Source organism: Martes martes (assembly GCF_963455335.1).
Source record: "Martes martes genome assembly, chromosome: 4".
Taxonomy (NCBI): Eukaryota; Metazoa; Chordata; class Mammalia; order Carnivora; family Mustelidae; genus Martes; species Martes martes.
Window position 1 is genome coordinate 153,860,268 of NC_137891.1, and position 21,774 is coordinate 153,882,041.

A 21,774-nucleotide genomic window follows, 5' to 3' on the forward strand; every position below is an offset into this window, starting at 1 on the left:
TAATTGAGCAGACTGCTATTCATATTCAGGTAAATGATTTATGGGAATGTCCTGAAGGAAACAATGGTTATTTACTGGTTTGTAACATTATTTTCATGGGAAAGAATTTCCTTAAATTCATGGTCAAGTCATGTTCAGGTAAGTGGGCCTCATTTCTTTGTTCTGATAGTAATGTCATATGAATGCAGGTGGTCTCAGTTCTCGCGTGTCTCACTAAAGTTATAAATGCTTTGCCATCACTGTGTTGCACATTTTTTGTTAGATCTATTCCTAGAAACCTTATAGTTTTGGTTCCTACTGTAAAGAGTCTTTTATGTAAAATTACCTTTTTGTGTTTTATTGATATGTAGGTTTGAAGTTGATTTTTGTATAACATTCTTATCATAGATATTCTTGGATTTTTTAATAGAAGAAACTGTTATCTGCAAATAATGAATTTTATTTCTGCTATTCAAATTATTTCTTTGTCTTAACTGACTAGAATCTTCAATACAATGTTCAATAAGAGTGATAATAGTGGATGTGGCAGAGACAGTTATTGCTTATTTGTTATTCATGTCCTCTTCCATCTTTTCAAGCCCTCTTTCAGGTATATAAGGCCTACTCTATCTGGGCTATGAAGGAAAATTATGTGGATCCCTTCCAGGGTGAAGCGTAAATGAATTGGTATGAACTCTCTCTCATTGCAGTGACAATGAGGCCTCATGTTCTAGGTCATACAGCCATAAGTTGTTCACTGTGTCTCATCAAAACAGTCCTTGGACAGTTTTGTGAAGTGTAATTTCTCTTGCTAACCTCTATTACTGTAAAGCACAGGGGAAAATGAACCTTTATTATGTTAAGCTACCGATTTTCAAACTTAATTTGCTACTGCAACATAGCCTAATACAGTGTGCCTTCTTGTCTTGATCCTGTCTTTGATAGGATCATGTCTAAGGTTTCACACCTTTGAATGTTATTTGCAGTAGATTTTTGTTAAATATCCTTTAACAAGTTAACAAAATTCCTTTTGAAATTCCCTGTTTGCAAAGAATGTTTTTTTAATTATAAATGGATGTTGAATATTCTCAAACGCCTTTTTTGCAGCATCTATTGAGTTGATTAATAGATTTTCTAATATTAGCCTATCCTTGTATACTTTGAGTAAACCCAGTTTGGTCATATTATGTTCTTTTTCTTTAATGTTACTACATTTAATTTTTTAATATTTTATTTAACATTTTTTCCATAGATGGTTTCTAGTGAGGGTGCTCTGTAATTACCCTTCTGCTATCCATTATTGATTTGGTAGCATTATTATGATTGCATCATAAAATTAATTGGAGATGTCTTTCTTCTTTGAGAACAGTTTGTTCCTGAGCTCTATATTTTAGGTTGTTAGTAAATCAGATTGTGAGGCCATCTTCTGTGAGACCTTCCTTTTAGGCATCCTGAGGGGTTTGGACTCTGGGAGTTTTCCACTTGGGAGATTTGCCATAGGTCTCTCATATGCCACTGGCCTGAGATCCCCTTACTTGGTAGCTATTCTACTTTGCTTCAGTTTCCTCTGCTATGAAGTACAGAGGATAAAAATATCTACCCCATAAGACTGTTGTGGGGATGAAACAAGTTATTTATATAAATGCATAGAACAGTGGTCTAAGAAGGGACACACACACACACATACACACAAGGATTGATCTATTTAAGGAATGACTTATCACTTTCATTGCATTATTTTAGAATTTCTTCTAAATCCTCCAGTGTAAAGGAAGTACATCTTTCGAAAACCAAACTAGATAGTTGAGCGTATGGATTTTTAAACTAGGTAAGATAGGAATTGGTTACTTACTTAAAATAGGATTCACTAAGGAATTTTCTTGGCAAAACTGAGAAACTGCTCTTAGTTAACAATATCTGCTTCTGTCTTCTTCTTCTTTTGTTTTTTTTAAGAATTTATTTATTTGTGAGGGAGCACAAGCAGAGAGAGGAGCTGGTGGAGAAGGAGAGATAGGATCCCAAGCAGGCTCCCCACTGAGTGCGGAGCCTGATGTGGGGCTTGATCTCATGACCCTGAGATCACGACCTGAAACCAAAAGTTGGAGCCTAACTGACTGTGCCACCAGGTGCCCCTGCTTCTCTCTCTTTGGATGAGAACTGTACTTTCTGATCATCAAAGCAGTACCTATACTGAACTTCTTTCCTGCACTCCTTATTCTCAACTACTTCCCAGCTAATTCCATTAGAATTATGTTTATTTATTTCTTAAATTTTATGCCCCACAACAAAGGAGAAGTTTTAGGGCATGTTGTTGAGTACCAGGCACTAAGTAAGCTTTCAACAGATACTTGATGGATAGGTGAATTTCCTGTTTCCCATTATACTTAGTAGTTAATTCTTCCTTCTATTAATTGGATCTTGAAGTTCCTATAAATATAATGTGTTATGGGGCGCCTGGGTGACTCAGTTGGTTAAGCCTCTGCCTTCAGCTTAGGTCATGATCTCAGGGTCCTGGTATCGAGTCCCACATCGGGCTCCCTGCTCAGCGGAGAGCCTGCATCTCCCTCTCCTTCTGCCTGTCACTCTTCCTACTTGTGCTCTCTCTCAATCTCTCTGTCAAATAAATAAATAAAATCTTTAAAACATATATATATATATGTGTGTGTATATATATATATATATATATATAAAATGTTATGGCCATTAATATGATTTAACTTATCAGATTATCATGTAAACAACTTTACAGGAATCTCATTTCATGAGTATAGTATAACCAGACCTTTATATATCACAGGTTTGAAAAGTGTGTCATTTCCATCATTACATTTATGAAATTAAAATTAATTTTATATATGAAGCTTTTCTACTTACAACAGTTTTAGATTGGGTCAAAAATACTAAATTTTTTATCTTGATACATTTTAACATTTGCATTCTTGAAGTTGTTACATATTTGAGGTCTCGGCATTTAAAGGATAATTTCCATAAATGTAAAAAAAAAAACCTTTATACTGAAACATGAAGATTGCTATAAACAGAGGACACAAATATTATTCTGTCTCATGAGCTACACCCTCTGCTTTCACTAGTCTTACCACATTTTTGTGGCAAACCTGGGAGATTATTTACCTGGTTTATAGATAAGGAAAAACTTGGAGAGGAAATGACCTGGTCAGGCAGGGATTTGAACCCAAGTCTTTGGACTGTAAGCCAGTGTTCTTGAGGAATCATCCAGGAAAGGAACTCTTCTGTAATGAGCCAAAGACATTAATATTCCATTTGATTTCTGAAGTGAATAAGTAACCTATAGAAAATTCTTAAGAGCTATGGAAATGTTTCTTAAGCTAAGGTTTAAGACTGAAAGTTTGAAATGGATTCTTATCAAAGACTCACCCCCTCATTATACATTTCGGTCCTCCATGTAGATATAAAACATTACAGTACAAATATTTACTCTAATTCCATGCAAAGACTACATCTTGGCTGTGATTCCATTGCACAGTTACTTATTATATACCTCTATAGTTCTAATTTCTTTCCTCTTTGTTTTATCAGTACTTGTTTGTTCATGTCTGCCATCATGGATTGTAATTTCTTTGAGGTTTTGTCTGTGATGTTTATTTTTATCAAAAATATATTGTGTATTTATCTGTGTCTCCTACCTTGTTCAGTACTTTTTACATAAAATATACTTAATAAATGTTGAATAATATTGAGTTACAGCATGCACACACTCTCTCTCTCAAATATATAAGTAAAATCTTTTAAAAAAAGAAACTAACAAAGAGAACACAATCTCTCTAGCATAAGCCAAGGAGCTCATTTTTGGATATAACTCTAGAAACAGCATTACAGCACTTTTTCTTTCTTTCCTGTCTCTCTTATATATACTCTTAACATTTGTTGACCATGGATCTCTTTGATCTTTTTTTTTTTGACATTTCACTGTGCTTTTACTTTATCTCTGTGAACAGCTAACAGTGGAACAATTTTCGATTTTTTATTCAGTCTACATCATATATTTCTTCATCAGTTATTTGGGACTGTAACTGAGCCATTTGAATTACATGCTATTTTGTTCTAGGATGAAAGCTTGATTCAGCTCACTGCTGACTCATCATATGTTGCTATAATTCTGGAAAGCAGTGAAAATTGTGGTGGTGTTGAAGCAAAAGTTGTATTGGACTGGTAGTTCAATAATAAAGGACTTATATTTATTGCATAACTAATTCATATACCTAGGCATTCTATAAAATACTTTAAATTGTAGATGATCTATAAGATAGCTATTATTAACCCTATTTTACATATGAGGGAAATGAGTCTGTGAAAGATTAGTTGACTTTCCTAAAGATCAAATTGACCTCCTTTAAGGTCAGATATTTACAAAATAATACTTCTAGAACATTGACTCATAAAGGCAGGGACTTTGTTGTGTTCAATGCCATTGTCCCAATACTTAAAATAGTGGCTAGAGGTTAGATGTTTATTAAGTGAATGCAGTTCCCCTCTCTCATTCTCTCTTGAACTCAACTCCAGATTATCACTTCCATCACTCCATCAGTGCTACTCTTGCTGATGACCTTCCAGTTGCTAAAAAAACAAAGGTCTGTTTGCAGTCTTTTCTAATTTGATTTATCAGAGGTATTTAACTCAGTTACTCCCCTTACTTGAAATGCTTTCTCTCAACTGACAACACATTCTCCTGTTTCTTCCCCTTCTTCCCTGGTCACTCCTTAGTCTCATATTTCCTTCTTATCTTCTCAGCCTCTCAGAGTTTTCCCACGACTCTGTCTTCAGATGTTTTCTTCTTTCTATTTATGCTCTCTTCCTTGGTGATAGCATCCAGTTCCCTGTCTTTAAATATGATTTGTATTTTTATCCTGGACTCTTCTCCTGAATTCTACTCTTCTGTGTTGTGTGATTAATAAATTAATATATGAAGCTCAACATGTCCAAAAGACAGACTCCTAACATCCTTCCATCCTTCCAGTTGGAAGGGTATAACTAAATCATACAAACTCAACTCTTCAGGTTGATTAGGCTGAAAGACTGGTGTTATCTTTGACATCCAGTCCATCAGCAAATCCTGTTGGTTCTATCTTTCAAATGCCTTTTGAGTCTGATCACATTTCACCTCCAACATCCTTTTCCATATTTTATTGTAATCATTTCCAAGCTGATTTCCCTGCCTCTGCCCTTGGCCCCTCTATAGACAGTTCTTAACACAGTAGACAGGGAGATCTCATTTAAAAAAAAAAACAAAACAAAACAAAAAAAAAAACAGTCACAGCATAGAAACCTAAATCCTTTAAATCTACCTTTTTAACTTCATTGCCTACTATTTAGTTCAGTCTTGTTGGTTTCTTTGCTATTTCTAATATACCAGGCCATGCTCTCCACCCCACCTCACAAGGTCTTAACATTTTTTTTTTTCTCTCTTTCGGAATGATCTTCCTATAGATGTCCCCATGACTTAGGTCTTATGTTTTTTACTAAGGTCTTCAGGCCTTTACTCCTTAGATCTTTACTAAGACATTCTCTTTCTCTGTGAGGTCCCCATTGATTATCCTATTTAAAATTGCTGCTCCTTCCTTCCATACCCCTCCCACACCACCCATCAGCACTTCTTATCCCCTTTCCTGCTTAATTTCCTCTCATGCTACTTACCATCCTTAGACATGCTATATATTTTACTTATTTATCTTGGTATGTGTGTGTTTTTAAAACTACATTCTTAGTAGAATGTAAATTTTACTAGAATCGAAGTTCCACATAATAAGGGTAGGAATTTATTAATTTTTCTGTCCTGATTTATTCATTTGTCCCCAGAACAGATGAATCAATGTATGAGTATTAGGGTAGAATTCTGTTCTGATTGACCTCATAGCTAAACTGGGCTATAATTAGTTTCTGTGTATTGTCCTTTGTTTTATATGTACACCCCTACCTTTACCCCACTACTACTCAAAGGCCCTTGGAATTGATAAGGTTTTATAAATTTTAGACATGTAGAATGAACAATCCAGATATATTCAGTATTTAATCTTACAATGATAATGATGACTGCTACATTCTGAAATTTACCTTCAAGTATAGCTACGGCATTATACTTTTTTTTTTAACTCTTACAAATGTTCTCAGGTTGTGTATATATAATATTACCACATTTATTGTGTATATACAAATATTTTTTAAACAGGTTATCAGGACACCCCATGGGAGAGACTTTGATGAGTCTTTGGAAAGGTGTGATGAGTACTTAAGCTCACGGTCATGTAGCAAGCCCCAGAATTCAGCAAGGACCTTACTCGTCCATTCAGCACCCTCAACGATGCCAAAGCATTCTCCAAGCCCTGTGTTAAATCGAGCTTCTCTCAGGGAAAGGTAATGCTTAGTCTCTCTTTCTGTACTAATTTTTTTGAATAATTATCATTAGAAAAGACAAGGCAGCAATTATGTATGTGAAATGATTATTCATATAAGTATAATTTGATCTTTTATTAAAGGGCTTAATTTTTGTTTAGAACATGACATATTACATATTATATGGTACTAGATACTCCTCCCCAACCCAGTCCTCTTGAAGTAAGTTTATTAATTATTGGTAAGTTTATTAATTAGAGTCACTTAAACCCTAATTAAATACTGTAATTCAGGGGCGCCTGGATGGCTCAGTTGGTTAAGTGACTGCCTTCGGCTCAGGTCATGATCCTGGAGTCCCAGGATCAAGTACCACATAGGGCTCCCTGCTTGGCAGGGAGTCTGCTTCTCCCTCTGACCTCTCCCCTCTCATGCCGTCTCTCTCCCTCTCTCTCTCTCTCTCTCTCAAATAAATAAATAAATAAAATCTTTAAATACTGTAATTCATGAAAGTAAAAAATAGCACATGTTGGTTTGTTTTCAAGAGATTCATAGGGATTTAACATATGAATATGGCTAATGCATAAAAATAGCATAGGTTATACTTTCCTTTTAGTGGTAATGATGATGCCATATATTATTGGTATACGGTACCTGATTTCCTCAAATAACCCTTCCCCAGGGAATCTTAACCATGTAAAGATTCCAGCCGTCCCTCTAAAAAACCTTGGGCAACCAAAGTTAGACACTTGTTACAATTGAATGTGAAAGAAATAATTCCTCTTTATCAGTTTTTGTCATTGTTAAATTCAAATTGGAAATTCCTTGCCTCACTCACTAATAATAACATAGAAAACAGTTGTCATAAATTTAAAAAAAAAAGTACCCTAGATAGTTAAAAAATTTTATAGAAATTTGAACACCTAAGAGAAATGCTATCAACAAATGGAAATAAAATCTATCTTTACAGATGGTATAAAAAAGCTAATGTAACACACTAAATTTGTACGGCTTATTACAACTGTTGGACATAATTGACAAAATTTAAACTAAATGTATAGTCTGTCAAAAAGTTCATCTCAAAACTGATGATCTGAGCAAGAGTGTATCAGTTCGGAAGAGATAGATTTGTCTGTTTTCCTCATTTGCCCTGTAAGCATTCAGATGGATGTATGGGAGTCTGCTGGAGACCCTAACCCTGAGATGGGGAATTTTGATTAATGTTGCTTCGAGGCCAATAGAATCCTGCCTGAGGGATCATGGAGTTCATAGATAGGACAGATAGATTAAAAGATGTATCTCTGTATTTACAGAGAGAGATACGTATTTATGTTTCTGTAGGCTTTAAAGTTCAAGAGAGACTTCTGAAGAGAGATTTTCCTGCTGAAGTCTGGTAACTTGTGTCTCAGTTGTCAGGGGACTTTCTTTAATTTCCATGTCTGTTCAGATGTGTGGTCAGTGCTACTCTCTTTTTCTGTACTTTTAGAATTAAGCACTTGTGATTTTATTCATTATGTTCTTTGCCATCTCTGTAGATTTTCAAGAAATTTTTTACTTGTATCTCCTTGGATATGTTTTTATAAACATTGTTTTATTTTTCTATTTTGCACAGTTCTCCAGTTGTCTACCACTGTAGTACAATACGAATTTTAGTCCCATGTTATTTTATCCTTATCTGTAATTTTGTCCCAGCTTTGGAAGCCTGTCTTCCCAATTTGATAAATTCTTCTTTGAGGCTATACTCAAAAATTCTTCACTGAGGTGAGCTAAAGTCAACTGTCCCTTTTTCATATTCCAGTGGAGGTGATGGCTTCTAGTAATGAGTGGCATTTACACATTTATCCTGATGGTTGGTAGTAGATATAGTTCTTTTCTAGAAGGAAATGAATAGCTCTAATCTTAAACATGACCATTTCACCTATCACTTGAGGAAGGTCGAGGTGCTTCTAAAATAAAAGAATATAATGACATTTTAGTTTTAAATTCATCTAAATAAGTTAATAAATTTATATTGGGGTATGCCTTAGGATGGATAAACTTTTTTACTTTCACTAAAGTAGAACACCTCTACTTTGAGTGTATGTTCTAAAAAAGATTCAGATTTAGTTATCAAAGAAATTAAAATGTCTGTAGGACATATTACTAGGAAGAAAAACATTTCATCCCTTTTAGCACACACAGTACCACACCTTTAAATATAAGATGTTCTCTGTTATGGCTTTTTAGGTCACTGAGCAGTATACTTACAGGGTGTTTATAAAATCCAGTGGAATCAGTAAACAATTTAGGCTGATGTAAGTGTAGATTGTACGTCCCCAGCAAAATTAGGAGTGTGACAGAATATATAGCTATAGGAGATTATCTGGGTAATTATTCATTAAGATGAAATAAGTTTTCCTCTAAGATTACTGTAAAATGTTGACTCCTTAATCGTGTATGTGAATAAACAGACTTTCAAAAACTCTATTAGTGACTGTAAGTAAATTAATTTCTTTATTTATAGTGAAGGTGCTTTTTGCTTTAAGCCCATTTAAAAAAAATCTCCAATAGAGTTAACACATAAAATGATTGCAATTTTTATTATAAGTGTTACGTTTCAGAAGCAGTGTTCTCCTCCAAGTATAAATATTAATATTATAGCTTATCATTTGTATTAGGCTGTGGAGTTATTACTAAAATCAGACTTAGAAATACTAACAAATCTAATTAAAAAGAAGCTGATATTACTTTTAATCATGCTTACGGTTTTGAATTTTGTAAATGAAGTTAAATATAGTTAGGTAGTCATTTCTTATACCACAGCACAGACTAGTGGATCCTCGAATAGTATACTGAAGGGATCCTCTTGGAACTGCATATTTGGATCTCAGGTTTTCAAAATGGGTTACACGTGTAGCAAATAACAAAGTCAGACAATATATTTGTGTAGATGCGGTAACACTTCCTTTTACAAATGTAGGATATTAAAATGTAGATATAGTTGATCATCCATTATTGATGGCATTCTTTGAAGCAGATTATATAAATCATTTTTCCTGCTTAATAGTTCATACTTTGTATAAACATATAAATTTATAACTTTGCAAGAACAAGCTAGGAGAAAAAAAGGCAAAGATGTAAGCACTTAACATTTTAGTACCCATTCCTTTATGAAGGAATTATCGATAACATTTGATATAGATGAATTATAATCAGGTGGACCTGGAGATATACATATTCATTATTCCTTGTATAAGGTAAATATAAACTAGCTTAGTTAAACTAATGCCAGTTTTGAGTTTGGGAAGGACATTAGAAAGAAGAATAGTTGCTTTATTTCTTCTGTAATTCCAAAATTCAGATTTTAATAAAAGCCACATTTTCCTTTCCTATTTTTCAGTATTCACTTAAAACACACACACACACACACACACACACACACAGGAGAGACTAGGGGAGTGATATCTGTGCTGAGAGGGGATTATTCGATTTTTTATGTTCCTCTGTATTCTGAGAGAGTAAGAACATGTTTGGATTCTAAATATTTTCATCTATTTAAACATTTTCCTTCATTTCATAAAACTAGTTTTATTTTTCTGTATACAGAAAGGAATTTTTCCCACATAATTTAAGAGAGTGGGATTAAATTACTGGAAAATAAGAACTAATTTTAAAGGCACTATACATGGAATTATTGTTCTAATCTGAACATCTGTATCTTTATTTATTGTTAAATTCTGAAAACTTATGTAAGGAAATCATTAAAATGGTCAGATATATAGGTATGCTCTCCCTGATTCACACCAAACTTTATTAAGACTACTTATTACACATATTATGAAGACTGAATACTTCTGCAGAGAACCAGTGCCTGATTTTACATCTGCCTCTCTCATCATTGGTCAATGAAGAAAATATGCCATTTTAATCTTTCTGTGTTATCACACAAGGATAAGGGGAAAATGACTTTCTGTGTCTGGCATTTGAAAAGATTTATTTTTCTCTCTCTCTCGCTACAAGTCACCTTTGTTTTTTATGCCCACAGATTCCATTCTGATTGGTGTTCACCTTCAAACTGCGATGAGATCCATGACCGGGTAAAAAATGTCTTGAAATCACATCAGGCTCATCAAAGACATTTATATGTTAGTTTCTAAAGTTTTCTCTTGAAGGCCTTTTCTAATTGGGCAAGAAAACCAGTGAAGATGCTTAAAGCTTGTAATAGTTAATCACTGGAAAGAGAAGAAAAAAAGATACAACCTCCATTTGACAGAAGTCAGGGATTTTGCTAAAGGCAACGTCTCTAACTTCCTGCTTGACCTGAGTCATTATGCAAAATGTTTGACATCATCTGAAATCTAAACAATGTTACTAATAATTATCTCATAGTCAGTAAGTAGTGACTTTATAATAATTATTTCATAGCCTTCAAAGTGTGGAGACTTGTTTTGTGTCCTAGTATAAATTCCATTTCCCACAAATAGATTTTATTCTAAATTGTAGAACAAGGGGACGTGGGGTGAGATATAATTATTCTGAAACAGTTTCTGAACTGATTTTTGTGTTAATCAAAAATTTAAAAGAGGAAAAGAGCAGGTCAGGTTTATTGGGTTTAATAATAGAGAACATTAATATAAGAATATTTTCTGAGGTAAGGCAAATAAACATTTATGAAGGACAGCTGGGGAATAATTAGTGTATTCTTTGTGTTTGATTTTTGTTTGTTTGTTTCATTCAGTAGTTTAAGAAACAATCATTTATCATGACAGTCATGTTGGCTACTAGGCTTGGTCCTGGTGATGTGACTGGATTATGTGACATTCCATAAGTTTGTACAGTTTTAAGTTTCTATATGCGTACTGTTTTTAAATTAAGCTTGTTTTCAAAGTAGAGTATACATATGGAAAAGACACAAATCATAAGTAACTTTATGAATTACAATAAAATCAGTACACTCCTGTGTAAACCATCTACCAAGTCAAGAAAAAAAAAAAATATCAGCTCTGCAGAAACTTCTCCTCTTGCCTCTCAGCTGCTGTCACTCCAAGGATAAACATTCTCCTAACTTTTAATAGCAAGATTAGTGTTGTGTGTTTTAATCTTTATATAAATGAAATCCTATAGTATCTACTTTTTTCTCTGACTTGTTTCACTTTGACCTCACAATTCAGACTTCTTTGTACTACAGACATATTTAGCAATAGTTCTTCACTTTTGCTGCTATATGGTATTTTATTATATGAAAATACTACTGCTGACTTATTTATTCCTCTGTTGATGGACATTTGGGTTGTTTCTGGTTTGGGCTATTATAGACCTGCTATAAGCATTTTATGCATACTTTGGGTATCATTGTATTCTTCTTATTGGGGAATGTATGTATTCTTATTTGGGTGTGTATGTATTCTTCCCATTTACAATTGCCCAGTCATAGGGTATGTGTACACGCAGCTTTAGAAGGTGCTGTCAAAGAATTTTTCAAGTGATTTTAACAACCTGTGTGTGAGAGTTATACTTGCTCCACATCCTTACCGTTACTTGATTGGGGTGTGTGTGCACGTGTGCATGTGCCTGTGTGTGTTTTCATTTTGGCCTTTTGGTAAGTAAGAAGTAGCTTATCATACTATGGTTCCAGTTTGCTATTTCCTGATGACTAATGAGTACACTTATTGGCCTTTGGCTATTGTCTTTTGTGAGTACTTGTTCAAGTCATTTGCCAATTTTTGTACTGAATTATCTCCTTTTGGTTTTTTTGTTGAGTTCCATATAGATCCTTGACATGAATTTTTAATTGTATGTTTTGTAATTGTCTTTTCTCACTCTATGCCTTGCCTTTTTATTCTCTTAACGCCATCTTTGATATAAAATTCTTAATCCTAATGAATTCAATTCATTATGGTTTTTTGTTGTTAACATTTTTAGAAATCTTGTGTACTTCAAGACTTTCTCCTATGTTTTCCTCTAAAGGCTTTCTTTCCCATTTAAATATATGATCTGATGAAAATTATTTTTTCTGTATCATGATAGATAGGTATCAAGTCGCAACGAAGGTTTAAGCCTCAAGATTTCTTAGTCACGTTAATTTTATGTATTTGGAGCTGTGTCATTGGTGGGATACAGATTTCAGACTGTGATATGAACCTTTTGTTATGAAGGTTCTTCATCTCTTCCTTTCTAGCAATATTCCTGCGTGACAGTACATTTGATCTGATATTTGTAGAGTTACAATGGCTTTCTTTTGGCTAGTCTATGCATAGTATGTATTTTTCCACTTTTTGTTTTTATCAATATATTTGAAGTGCATATCTTATGACTAGCACAAGGTTTTTTTGAAGAATTAAATTTTGAACTTCTATATAAATTGATGTGGCTTTGGTTTGGATTAGTATTTTTTATAACTTACTTTCCTTTTTATTTGTTATTTATTTTTAACTTTTCTGTTATTGGTTGCTCTACAGATTTCAACATGTATACATGACAAATTATTTTTTCACTGACCTCTCCCTTATAATGGGGCCCTAAAATAGTTAACACTTTTTAACCTGCCCCCTTTTTTGCACATTTTTGTCATGTGTTTTAAGTCTACATATATAAAACACACAAGAAATTAATTTTATTTATATAGTAATGTTTATTCACATTAGTCACTTATTTAGCCTATCTATTATTCTTCTTTCTTTCCTGCAATTCCATGTTCCCATATGGATTCTACAGTCATTTTCCTTCTGCCTTTAATACTTCTTTTATGATATTCTCCTGGCTATGAATTCTGATTTTGTTTGAAAACATCTTGGTTCTAATTTTATGGGGGTTGATTTTATTTGATATAAATAAATGGTTGGTTGATTGGTAGTTGGTTGGTTGGTAGTTATTTTCTTTGGTGTTTTAAAGAAGCTATTCCATTGTTTTCTTGCTTTTTTTGTATGTCTTAGAAAGTAAGCTATTACACCTTTGAGGTAATATGGGAATTTTTCCCCTCTCTGTTGTATTTAAGATTTACTCCTCAACTTTGTGTCTAGTAATTTTACTATTATATACCTTACATTTGGTGTTCTTGGATTGATTCTATGTTAAGTTTTCAGAGCTTCCTCAATTTGTAAGTTGAAGAAAGTTTTGGAAAACCTGTAGCCATTCTTTATTTAAAGAGTTCTTATGCCCCATTATCTGTTTTTCTGGAACTCCCACTTATACTTACATTAGATGTTTAGACTTATAGAAGATTTTTTAGGGGCACCTGGGTGGCTCAGTGGGTTAAAGCCTCTGCCTTCGGCTCAGATTATGATCCCAAGGTCCTGGGATCAAGCCCCACATCGGGCTCTCTGCTCAGCAGGGAGCCTGCTTCCTCCTCTCTCTCTGCCTGCTTCTATCCCTACTTGTGATCTCTGTCTGTCAAATAAATAAATAAGATCTTTAAAAAAAAAGATTTTTTAGATTTTTAGACTCACATGTATCTTGTGCTTTTTTAAGATATTTTTAATTCTTTTTTTTTTCCTTTCTAATTTGGATACTTTCGTTAGAAATGTCCTCTAATCTGCTAATCCTGTCTTGTGTTTATATTGATGTTAAAACTATTTGAAATTTTATGAAAGACATAACTTTCAAGAATTTTTTGAAAGACATAAAGTACCAAAACTAACTCAAGAAGAAGTTGATAATCTCAACAGTTGTATATCTATTAAAGAAATTGACTTTGAAGTTAAGAATCTTACATAAAACAAAACACCAGACCTGAATGGTTTCTCTGGTGAATTCTACCAAATCTTTAAGAAGATTTCTGTCTTACCAGACAGAAAGTAAAAGGAAAACCTTTTATGAGATCAGTATTTTCTCTAATATCAAAGTCGACAATAACATTGAAAGAAAAGAAAAATACAGACCAGAATCCCTCATGAACATATATGCAGAAATCCTCAGCAACACACTATCAAATCAAATCCATCAGTATATAAAAATGAAAGTATATCATAATCAAGTGGTCTCCTTCTAGAAATGCAATGTAAGTTCATCTTACTGATGGGTATAAATAAGAAAAAGCATATTTCTTCTGTCTGTCATTTCAATAAGCACAGAACAAGTATCTAACAAAATCAAACTCTATTCTTGATAAACATTCTTAGTAAAATTGAGGTAGAAGGGAACTTTATCAATCTAATGAAGACCATCTTTGAAAACCTACAGCTAACACTTTATACTTAATGGTGAAAGACTGAATATTTTCCCCCAAATTCAGAAACAAGGATGCCCTCTCTTAACATTCCTTTAACATCATACTGGGAGTTTTAGACAATGCAGGAAGATAAGAAAAAGAAATAAAAGGGATACAGGTTGGAAAATAAGGGAAAAATACCTTATATTTGCAGAGGATATGATTTTGCAGAAAATTCCACAGGATCTCCAGAAAGCCTCCCAGAACTAATAAGTGAGGTTAGCAAGGTCACAAAATATGAAGAAAGTCAATTTTTCCCTATATATCTGAAATGAATAGTTGGAATTTTAGATTAGGAAATCCACACCATTTATAGTAGCACCTGAAATTGAAGTCCTTAGGTATAATTCTAACAAAATATGTGCAGCATTTGCATTCTGAGAACTACAAAATGCTGTTGGAAGCAAAGAAGATAGAATTAAATGAAGAACTACACCCATGTTCGCAGATTGGAGGACTCCATATGAAGATGTCAGTTTTCCCCAATTTGATCTCTAGATTCAGTGCAATCATAATTAAAACCCTATCAAACTTTTTAATAGAAATTGACAAGCTGATTCTAAAATGTATATGGAAGGAGCAAAGGAAATTGAAAAAACAAAAACAATTCTGAAAATGAACAAAGTTGGAGGACCCGCTGCCTAATTTTAAGACTTACTATAAAGCATAACAATGAAGACATTGTGTTGTTGACTAAACAATAGACACATATGTCAAAGGAATAGAATAGATACCCCAGAGATAGACCCACATCAATACTGTCTACTGAGTTTTGACAAAAGTACAAAGTTAATTAAAGACTTTGCATTTGTTGTCTTTCAATGCATGGTTCTGGATTTTTAAAAACGCACATTTAAAAATAGATCATAGATCTAAAACTTAGTAGAAAAATCTATTTAATTTATATTTGTAAATTACTTTTAAGATATGACAGCAAACCCATGATCCATAAAAAAAATTGATAAAGTGAATTTGATTAAAAATAAAAATTTTTGATCTATGAAAGACAATGTTAAAAGAATAGAATGACAAGTCATAGTCTGGATGAAAATATTTGCAAATCACAAATATAATTAAGGATTTTTATCCAGAATTTAAAAAAAAAAATTCCTCTTCAAACTAAATTGCAAGAAAATAAAGAACCCAAATAAAAATGGGCAATATATCTGAACAGGAATTTCACCACATAAACATGAAAAGATGCTCAATAATCATTATAGAAATGCAAATTAAAACGGCAATGATATATCACTGCTACCTACTAGAATTGTTAAACAGAAACAAAAACCCCAAAAAAACTTATGTTAGTAAATGCTGTCAAGGATATGGAGCAATAGGAATTCTCATTCAGTGCTGGTGGGAAAGCCCAATGGTTATAGCCACAAGACAGCTTGGCAGTTTTGTATAAGGTTAAATACACTTATCATACAACCCAGCAATCCTACTCTTAAGTATTTACCCAAATGAACTGAAAACTTATGTTCACAGAAAAACCTGTACATGAATGTTTATAGTAAGTATATTTGTAATTGCCCAAAATTAGATGCAACCAATATACTCTTCAAAGACAAATGAAGGTCAAACAATGGTATAGCCATTCAATGGACTATAACTCAGCAATGAAAAAGAGTGAGCTATAGGGGTACTGGGTGACCATCAGTTAAGTGTCCAACTCTTGATGTTGGTTCAGGTCATGATCCTCAGGGTCATGGGATCAAACCCTGCATCAGGCTCCGTGCTCAGTGAGGAATCTTTTTGATATTGCCTCTCTCCCTTTCTGCTTGCCCCTCTCCCCTCTCTAAAATAATACATCTTTTTTTTTTAATGTGAGCTATAAATTTATACAACATGGTTAGTCTTAAATTCAGTTTGCTAAATGAAAGAAGTTAGAACTCCAAAGCTACATATTGTATGATTTTATTTATATGACATTGCTGAAATAGCAAAGTATAGGAGAGGCATGAGAGGTTGACTACAAAGAAACCAGGTTCACAGAGAGATTTTTAGGGTGTTGGAGCTGATAGGTACTGAAGTTGTTGACATGTGACTTTATACATTTGTCAAAACTACCAGAAATGTACATCAGAGAGAGAGAACTTTACTGAATGAAAAATAAAAGAAAAAAATATCAAGTATGATGTTTGGGCTTCTGAGGATTTAATGCAGATTATACCAAATGAATCTAAAAGTACTAAAAATACAAGATATAGCTATAAATTAGCTTATCTAAATAACTTTGGAGTATAGGGTTTTGGTTGGATACTGTGAGGATAAAGACAAAAAGAACTATTCAATCACTATATTCTTTTGCAGGGATTTGCAAACAATTTCTGTAATGAGCCAGAGAGTAATTTTTTTTAAGATTTTATTTATTTATTTGATAGAGAGAGAGAGGGAACACAAGCAGGGGAGGAGTGGGGGAGGGAGAATCAGGCTTCCTGCTGAGTGGGGAGCCCAATGTGGGACTCAATCCTGGGACCCTGGGGCCCCGGGACCCCAGGATCATGACCTGAGCTGAAGGCAGACACTTAATAACTGAGCCACCCAGCTGCCCCAAGAGTAAATATTTATTGTGCCATAGGGTCCCTGTCATACTACTCAGCTCTGCTGTTATAGCACTAAAGCAGACATATACAATAGGTAAACAGATTAGTATGTCTGTGTTCCAAGTAAACTTTATCCATATGCACTAAAATGTAAATTTCATGCTTTTTTCATGAAACCTTTTCCCCCCATTTTTTAAATATAAAGATAAAAATTACTTTTACATAACAGGCCTTACCAAAGGGCCAGAATTACCATGGGAGTTGAGGTTTGCCAACCCCTGCTCTAATAGCTAAGTGTGTTTCATACAGGGGTATGGATTAGCAATTCTAAAAATACTTTACATTTATATGAGAGTTGAACAAATAAGTAAAGAAGTCATAGATAAATACAACCAGGTTTTTCACTGTCAGAAAAGACATTTGACAAACAAGGTGAACCCTATGATGTTAGAATAGTGTCTAAAGTAACAGTTTAATTCATGTTTATTTTAATATGCATACAGATAGATTGACTCAAATATAGATATGAGTGTATTTGGGTTAGTACACATCCATATTTCCTACTTTTGTCCTCCAGAAGGGCCTAAAAGGAATGACAATCCAGTAGTAATGAGCACACCCAGCTCCCAGATCTTGGTTTCTAAATACCTGTATTCAGTAAAAGTTACCAGGACTCTTGAAGCAGTAGCTGATTCTGGGGCTGGGGCAAGCAAAACACAGATTGGGACAGAAGAACATCTTGTAGTATGGAAAGTAAAGAATCTCTTTTAAAAAAAAAAAGGAAGGGGGAGTGAGGAGGACAGGAGTATATTAACACAGGAGGCAATCTGAAGTCCCAATGGCCATTGCTGGAATAATTTGAGCAACAAAATAAATAGCAATATTTGGATTATAACCCAAAGAATAAAATAAAGTCCATGAGTACATATTGATATAAGTGAAACAATGAATGACTAAGGAGGAGAATGGACACATCTTCCTTACAGGAGAATTGTAAATAATAATTGTGGATATGGCCCCTTCCATGAGGTAGAGCTTAATTCTTCCTCCCTCCAGTGTGGGCTAGACTTAGTGATTTGTTTCTGTTGAATAGAGCATGGAAAGGAGAAATTGTAACTTGAGAAATCTGGCGGACACCACCTTTACAAAGTGGTCAAGGTTAACATCACTAATGATAACTCATGCTGACATCCTGTGTTCCTTGATGTCAGGTGATATGAAGGGCACTGCTCTGTGACATTGTTTCCCAAAGCCCATAACTCTAGTCAAACATGAAAAAATATCAGACAAAATCAAATTAAGAAACTTTATACATAATACCTGACTGGTACTCTTCCAAACCATCAAGGTCATGAGAGACAAGGAAGGACAGAAACTTGTCACAGATTGGAGGAGACTGAGGAGAAATGATCTAAAAGCACCATGGTATCCTGTATTGTATCCTGGAGTAGAGGTGCATTACTGGAAAAACTAGTGTACTCCAAGTATAATCTGCAATGTAGCTAATTACTGTACTAATGTTGATTTCTTTGTTTTGCAAAATGAACTGTGGCTATATAAGATGTTAATATTGAGAACATGGGTGAAGGGTGAAGTTCCTGTGCACAAGAACTTTTTTCTCTTTGCAACTGTTTTGTAAGTCTAAATATTCAAAAATTAAAAGTTAAACTACTGTTGACCTTTTTTTTTTTTAATTTCTTTTCAGTGTAACAGTATTCATTGTTTTTGCACCACACCCAGTGCTCCATGCAATACGTGCCCTCCTTAATACCCACCACCTTGCTCCCCCAACCTCCCACCCCCCCGCCCCTTCAAAACCCTCAGGTTGTTTTCAGAGTCCATAGTCTCTCATGGTTCACCTCCTACTGTTGACCTTTAAACAATACAGAGTTTAGAGGCTCCACACTTCCTTGCACAGAAATCTGCATATAACATTTGACCCCCCAAAACTTAACTACTGTTGTCAGAAGTCTAACCAATAACATAAAACTGTCAATTAACACATTTTGTGTATGTACTACATGCTGTATTCTTACAATGAAGTAAGCTAGAGAAAAGAAAATGTTACTAAGAAAATCATGAGGGAGAGAAAATATTTTTATAGTACTGTAAAAAATCTGCATTATAAGTGGATGAACCGCTCAGCTCAAACCCTTGTTCAAGGTCAACCATTCTAAGTTCTTAATTTCAGCTCTTTGGGCTTTTAACGGAGAGCTGATGTGATTATAGGCTCCTTTCCTCCCGTAGAGTACTATGTATAATTCTTCTTAGGCAACACAGCAGAAAATCCCTTCTGCTTTTCAAATACTTTCTGCTTAGCTTTTTTTCCCTTCACCCTGCACTGATTCAGACATTCTGCAAGTATCTTAAGGGAACAGTTAGCTCAGTTTTGTACCCATCATGTCTCATTGGATTTTGACCTCTCAGGTTTTTAATTTTGTACATCTAGCATAGTGAGACTGCCAAAACCCTACTGATTTCTCTGTCTTCCAGCACTGGACCTGTAGTTGAACAAAGCCTAGATTCCCAACATTTTATTCTATGCTGAACACACAAGACCTTTAATTCACCTATTCTCTTACAAACCTTTAGGTCTCTTACAGACCTTTAATTCACCTATTCTCTCAGAAATTTGGCACCACTTGTACTACTGTTTAAGCAGCTTCCTTGTTCCTTTAAACAAAAACAAACTACACACATGCACACGCACACACACACCAAACACATACATACATGAATGCAGTTGGCTTAAACTGGGCACTAATCTCAGTATCTTAAATTGGTTTACACTAAGAGTAGCCTGAACACAGGCTATTAAAATTAGTCATATTTTTCTGCCTATGTTAATTCATATATATTGAACATTCTCCTCCAAATATCTGCATGCTCTGTATCTGGCACTATGCACAGCACTGGAGATTTTTGCATGTAAGCAAATTTCCTGCCTACAGGGAACTTATATAATCCAATGATTATTTAATAAACCAGCAAATAAATATAAAAGAGTAAAAAAAAACAGTGTGGCACAGTATATGATTAAATATAACAATAGAAAGCATAAACAAGTAATGTCATTGTTTTTCCAGAAAAAAACAAATTGATTACATAGAAATAATAACTGTTCATAAATGTTGACTGCATCCCAGGCACTCTGTATATGTTACTCCCATTTTATCATTGCAATAATTTTATAAAGTAATCACTATTAAGGAGTACTATTTTAAAGATGAACTCTCAGAAAAGTTAAGTGGCTTGTATAAGGTCATGTAGATACTTAAGATGATTGGAACAAAGGTTTGAATCTAGATTAATACTTTTTTTCATTTCAGCATGTTTTTATTGAGGTTTTTTTTTTGTTTGCTTTTTTCATTTAAATTCAATTAGCCAATATATAATACATCATTAGTTTCAGATGTAGTGTTCAATAATTCATCAGTTGTATATAACACCCAGTGCTCATATACTCACATCACGTGCCCTTTTTACTCTCTGATCTTAACCACTAAGCTCTACAGAAATAAACACAAAAAAATACAATCTGAGACACATAAGTTAGATAATATAAATGCCCAAACATAAACATGTGGAAACATGCAAACATAAGATCCGTCAACAGAATACATGCTCAGAAACAGAAATAAATACTAACATACTAGAGATAGACATTGTTATTTGCACACTCAAACACACTCTCTGGACACAGGTCAGATCAAAGTATAAGTTGGTCCTCCTTGAAGGATGCTCATAGGCAAAGACATATAATCTTAAATATAAATACCAGGGTTTTAAAATTTACTTTCTACTTCACAAAGAATTTTACAAACTAAAAAAAAAAATTTTTTTTATTTTACTTTTTTTACTTAACAAAGATTTTATTTAAATATCAACCTATTCTGGGACAGCAAAAAAATCCTTTATGAATCATTAAACATTTGACTAATACAGAGGAGAATAAAACATAATATGTTGAAAGTTTGATAATCATTAAACAATGAAGAGAACCCATTTCAAATAAGTTAATGAAAGTCAGTGATCAGGAAAGATTGAGTTGAAAATAAAATCCAAGTGAAAAGGAAGCAAATGATTTTCACTTTTATTCAAGAAAATCTAAGATCACTTCAACGAAAACCCCAATCCTTTTGCTATTATGTCTAAATCCCAGACACTAGTGCCTCTGGCAGAAATAAGGAAATAGAGGGAAACACAGACTATAGAATAGGCAGGGTAAATAGAAAACAGTAAATTTATACCCAACCATATCAGTTAGGTACATTAAATACAAACAGAATAAACATTATAATTGAACACAATGATTGTTATGTTGAGTAAAAATGTCAATATATGCTTATTTCAAAATACCTCTTAAATAGAAACAGAAAGATTGAGTCACGCTTTGTCTTTCATCAGTAAGCACATAATGCGGGATTAGTTCATATTCTCTCTTTCTCACTCTCTTGCTCTATGTTGCAATTATTTTTTGCCTAGATGCTTTAAATAGCAGAAATAAGAATAAATGTGACTTAATCCTACCAGCCTATCCTGTACAGAAATGCATGTTTTTAGGTAAAACTCCTTGTGGAAATAATCCAGGTAAAGCAGAAGGTCCTTATTGAGCCAGATCATGGAAAACCAGGCTAAGATGTGTAGACTTTATCCTGTAATCCAGGAATCATGAATGCAGATGCATTCAAGGTGATA

General features: G+C 33.8%; 1 protein-coding gene across 2 annotated transcripts in view; it reads left to right on the forward strand.

Moving 5' to 3' along the window:
* Positions 1-21,774, forward strand: part of SPATA6 (spermatogenesis associated 6) — a 149,403-nt gene that overhangs the window by 92,468 nt on the left and 35,161 nt on the right. The window contains exons 10-11 of one of the 2 annotated variants that reach the window (XM_080802565.1): positions 6,185-6,369; positions 10,370-10,421. In XM_080802565.1, the coding sequence (XP_080658691.1) occupies positions 6,185-6,369; positions 10,370-10,421 (237 nt within the window). Of the gene's footprint in view, positions 1-6,184; positions 6,370-10,369; positions 10,470-21,774 lie in introns of both variants that reach the window. The other variant, XM_080802564.1, reaches the window with a different exon arrangement.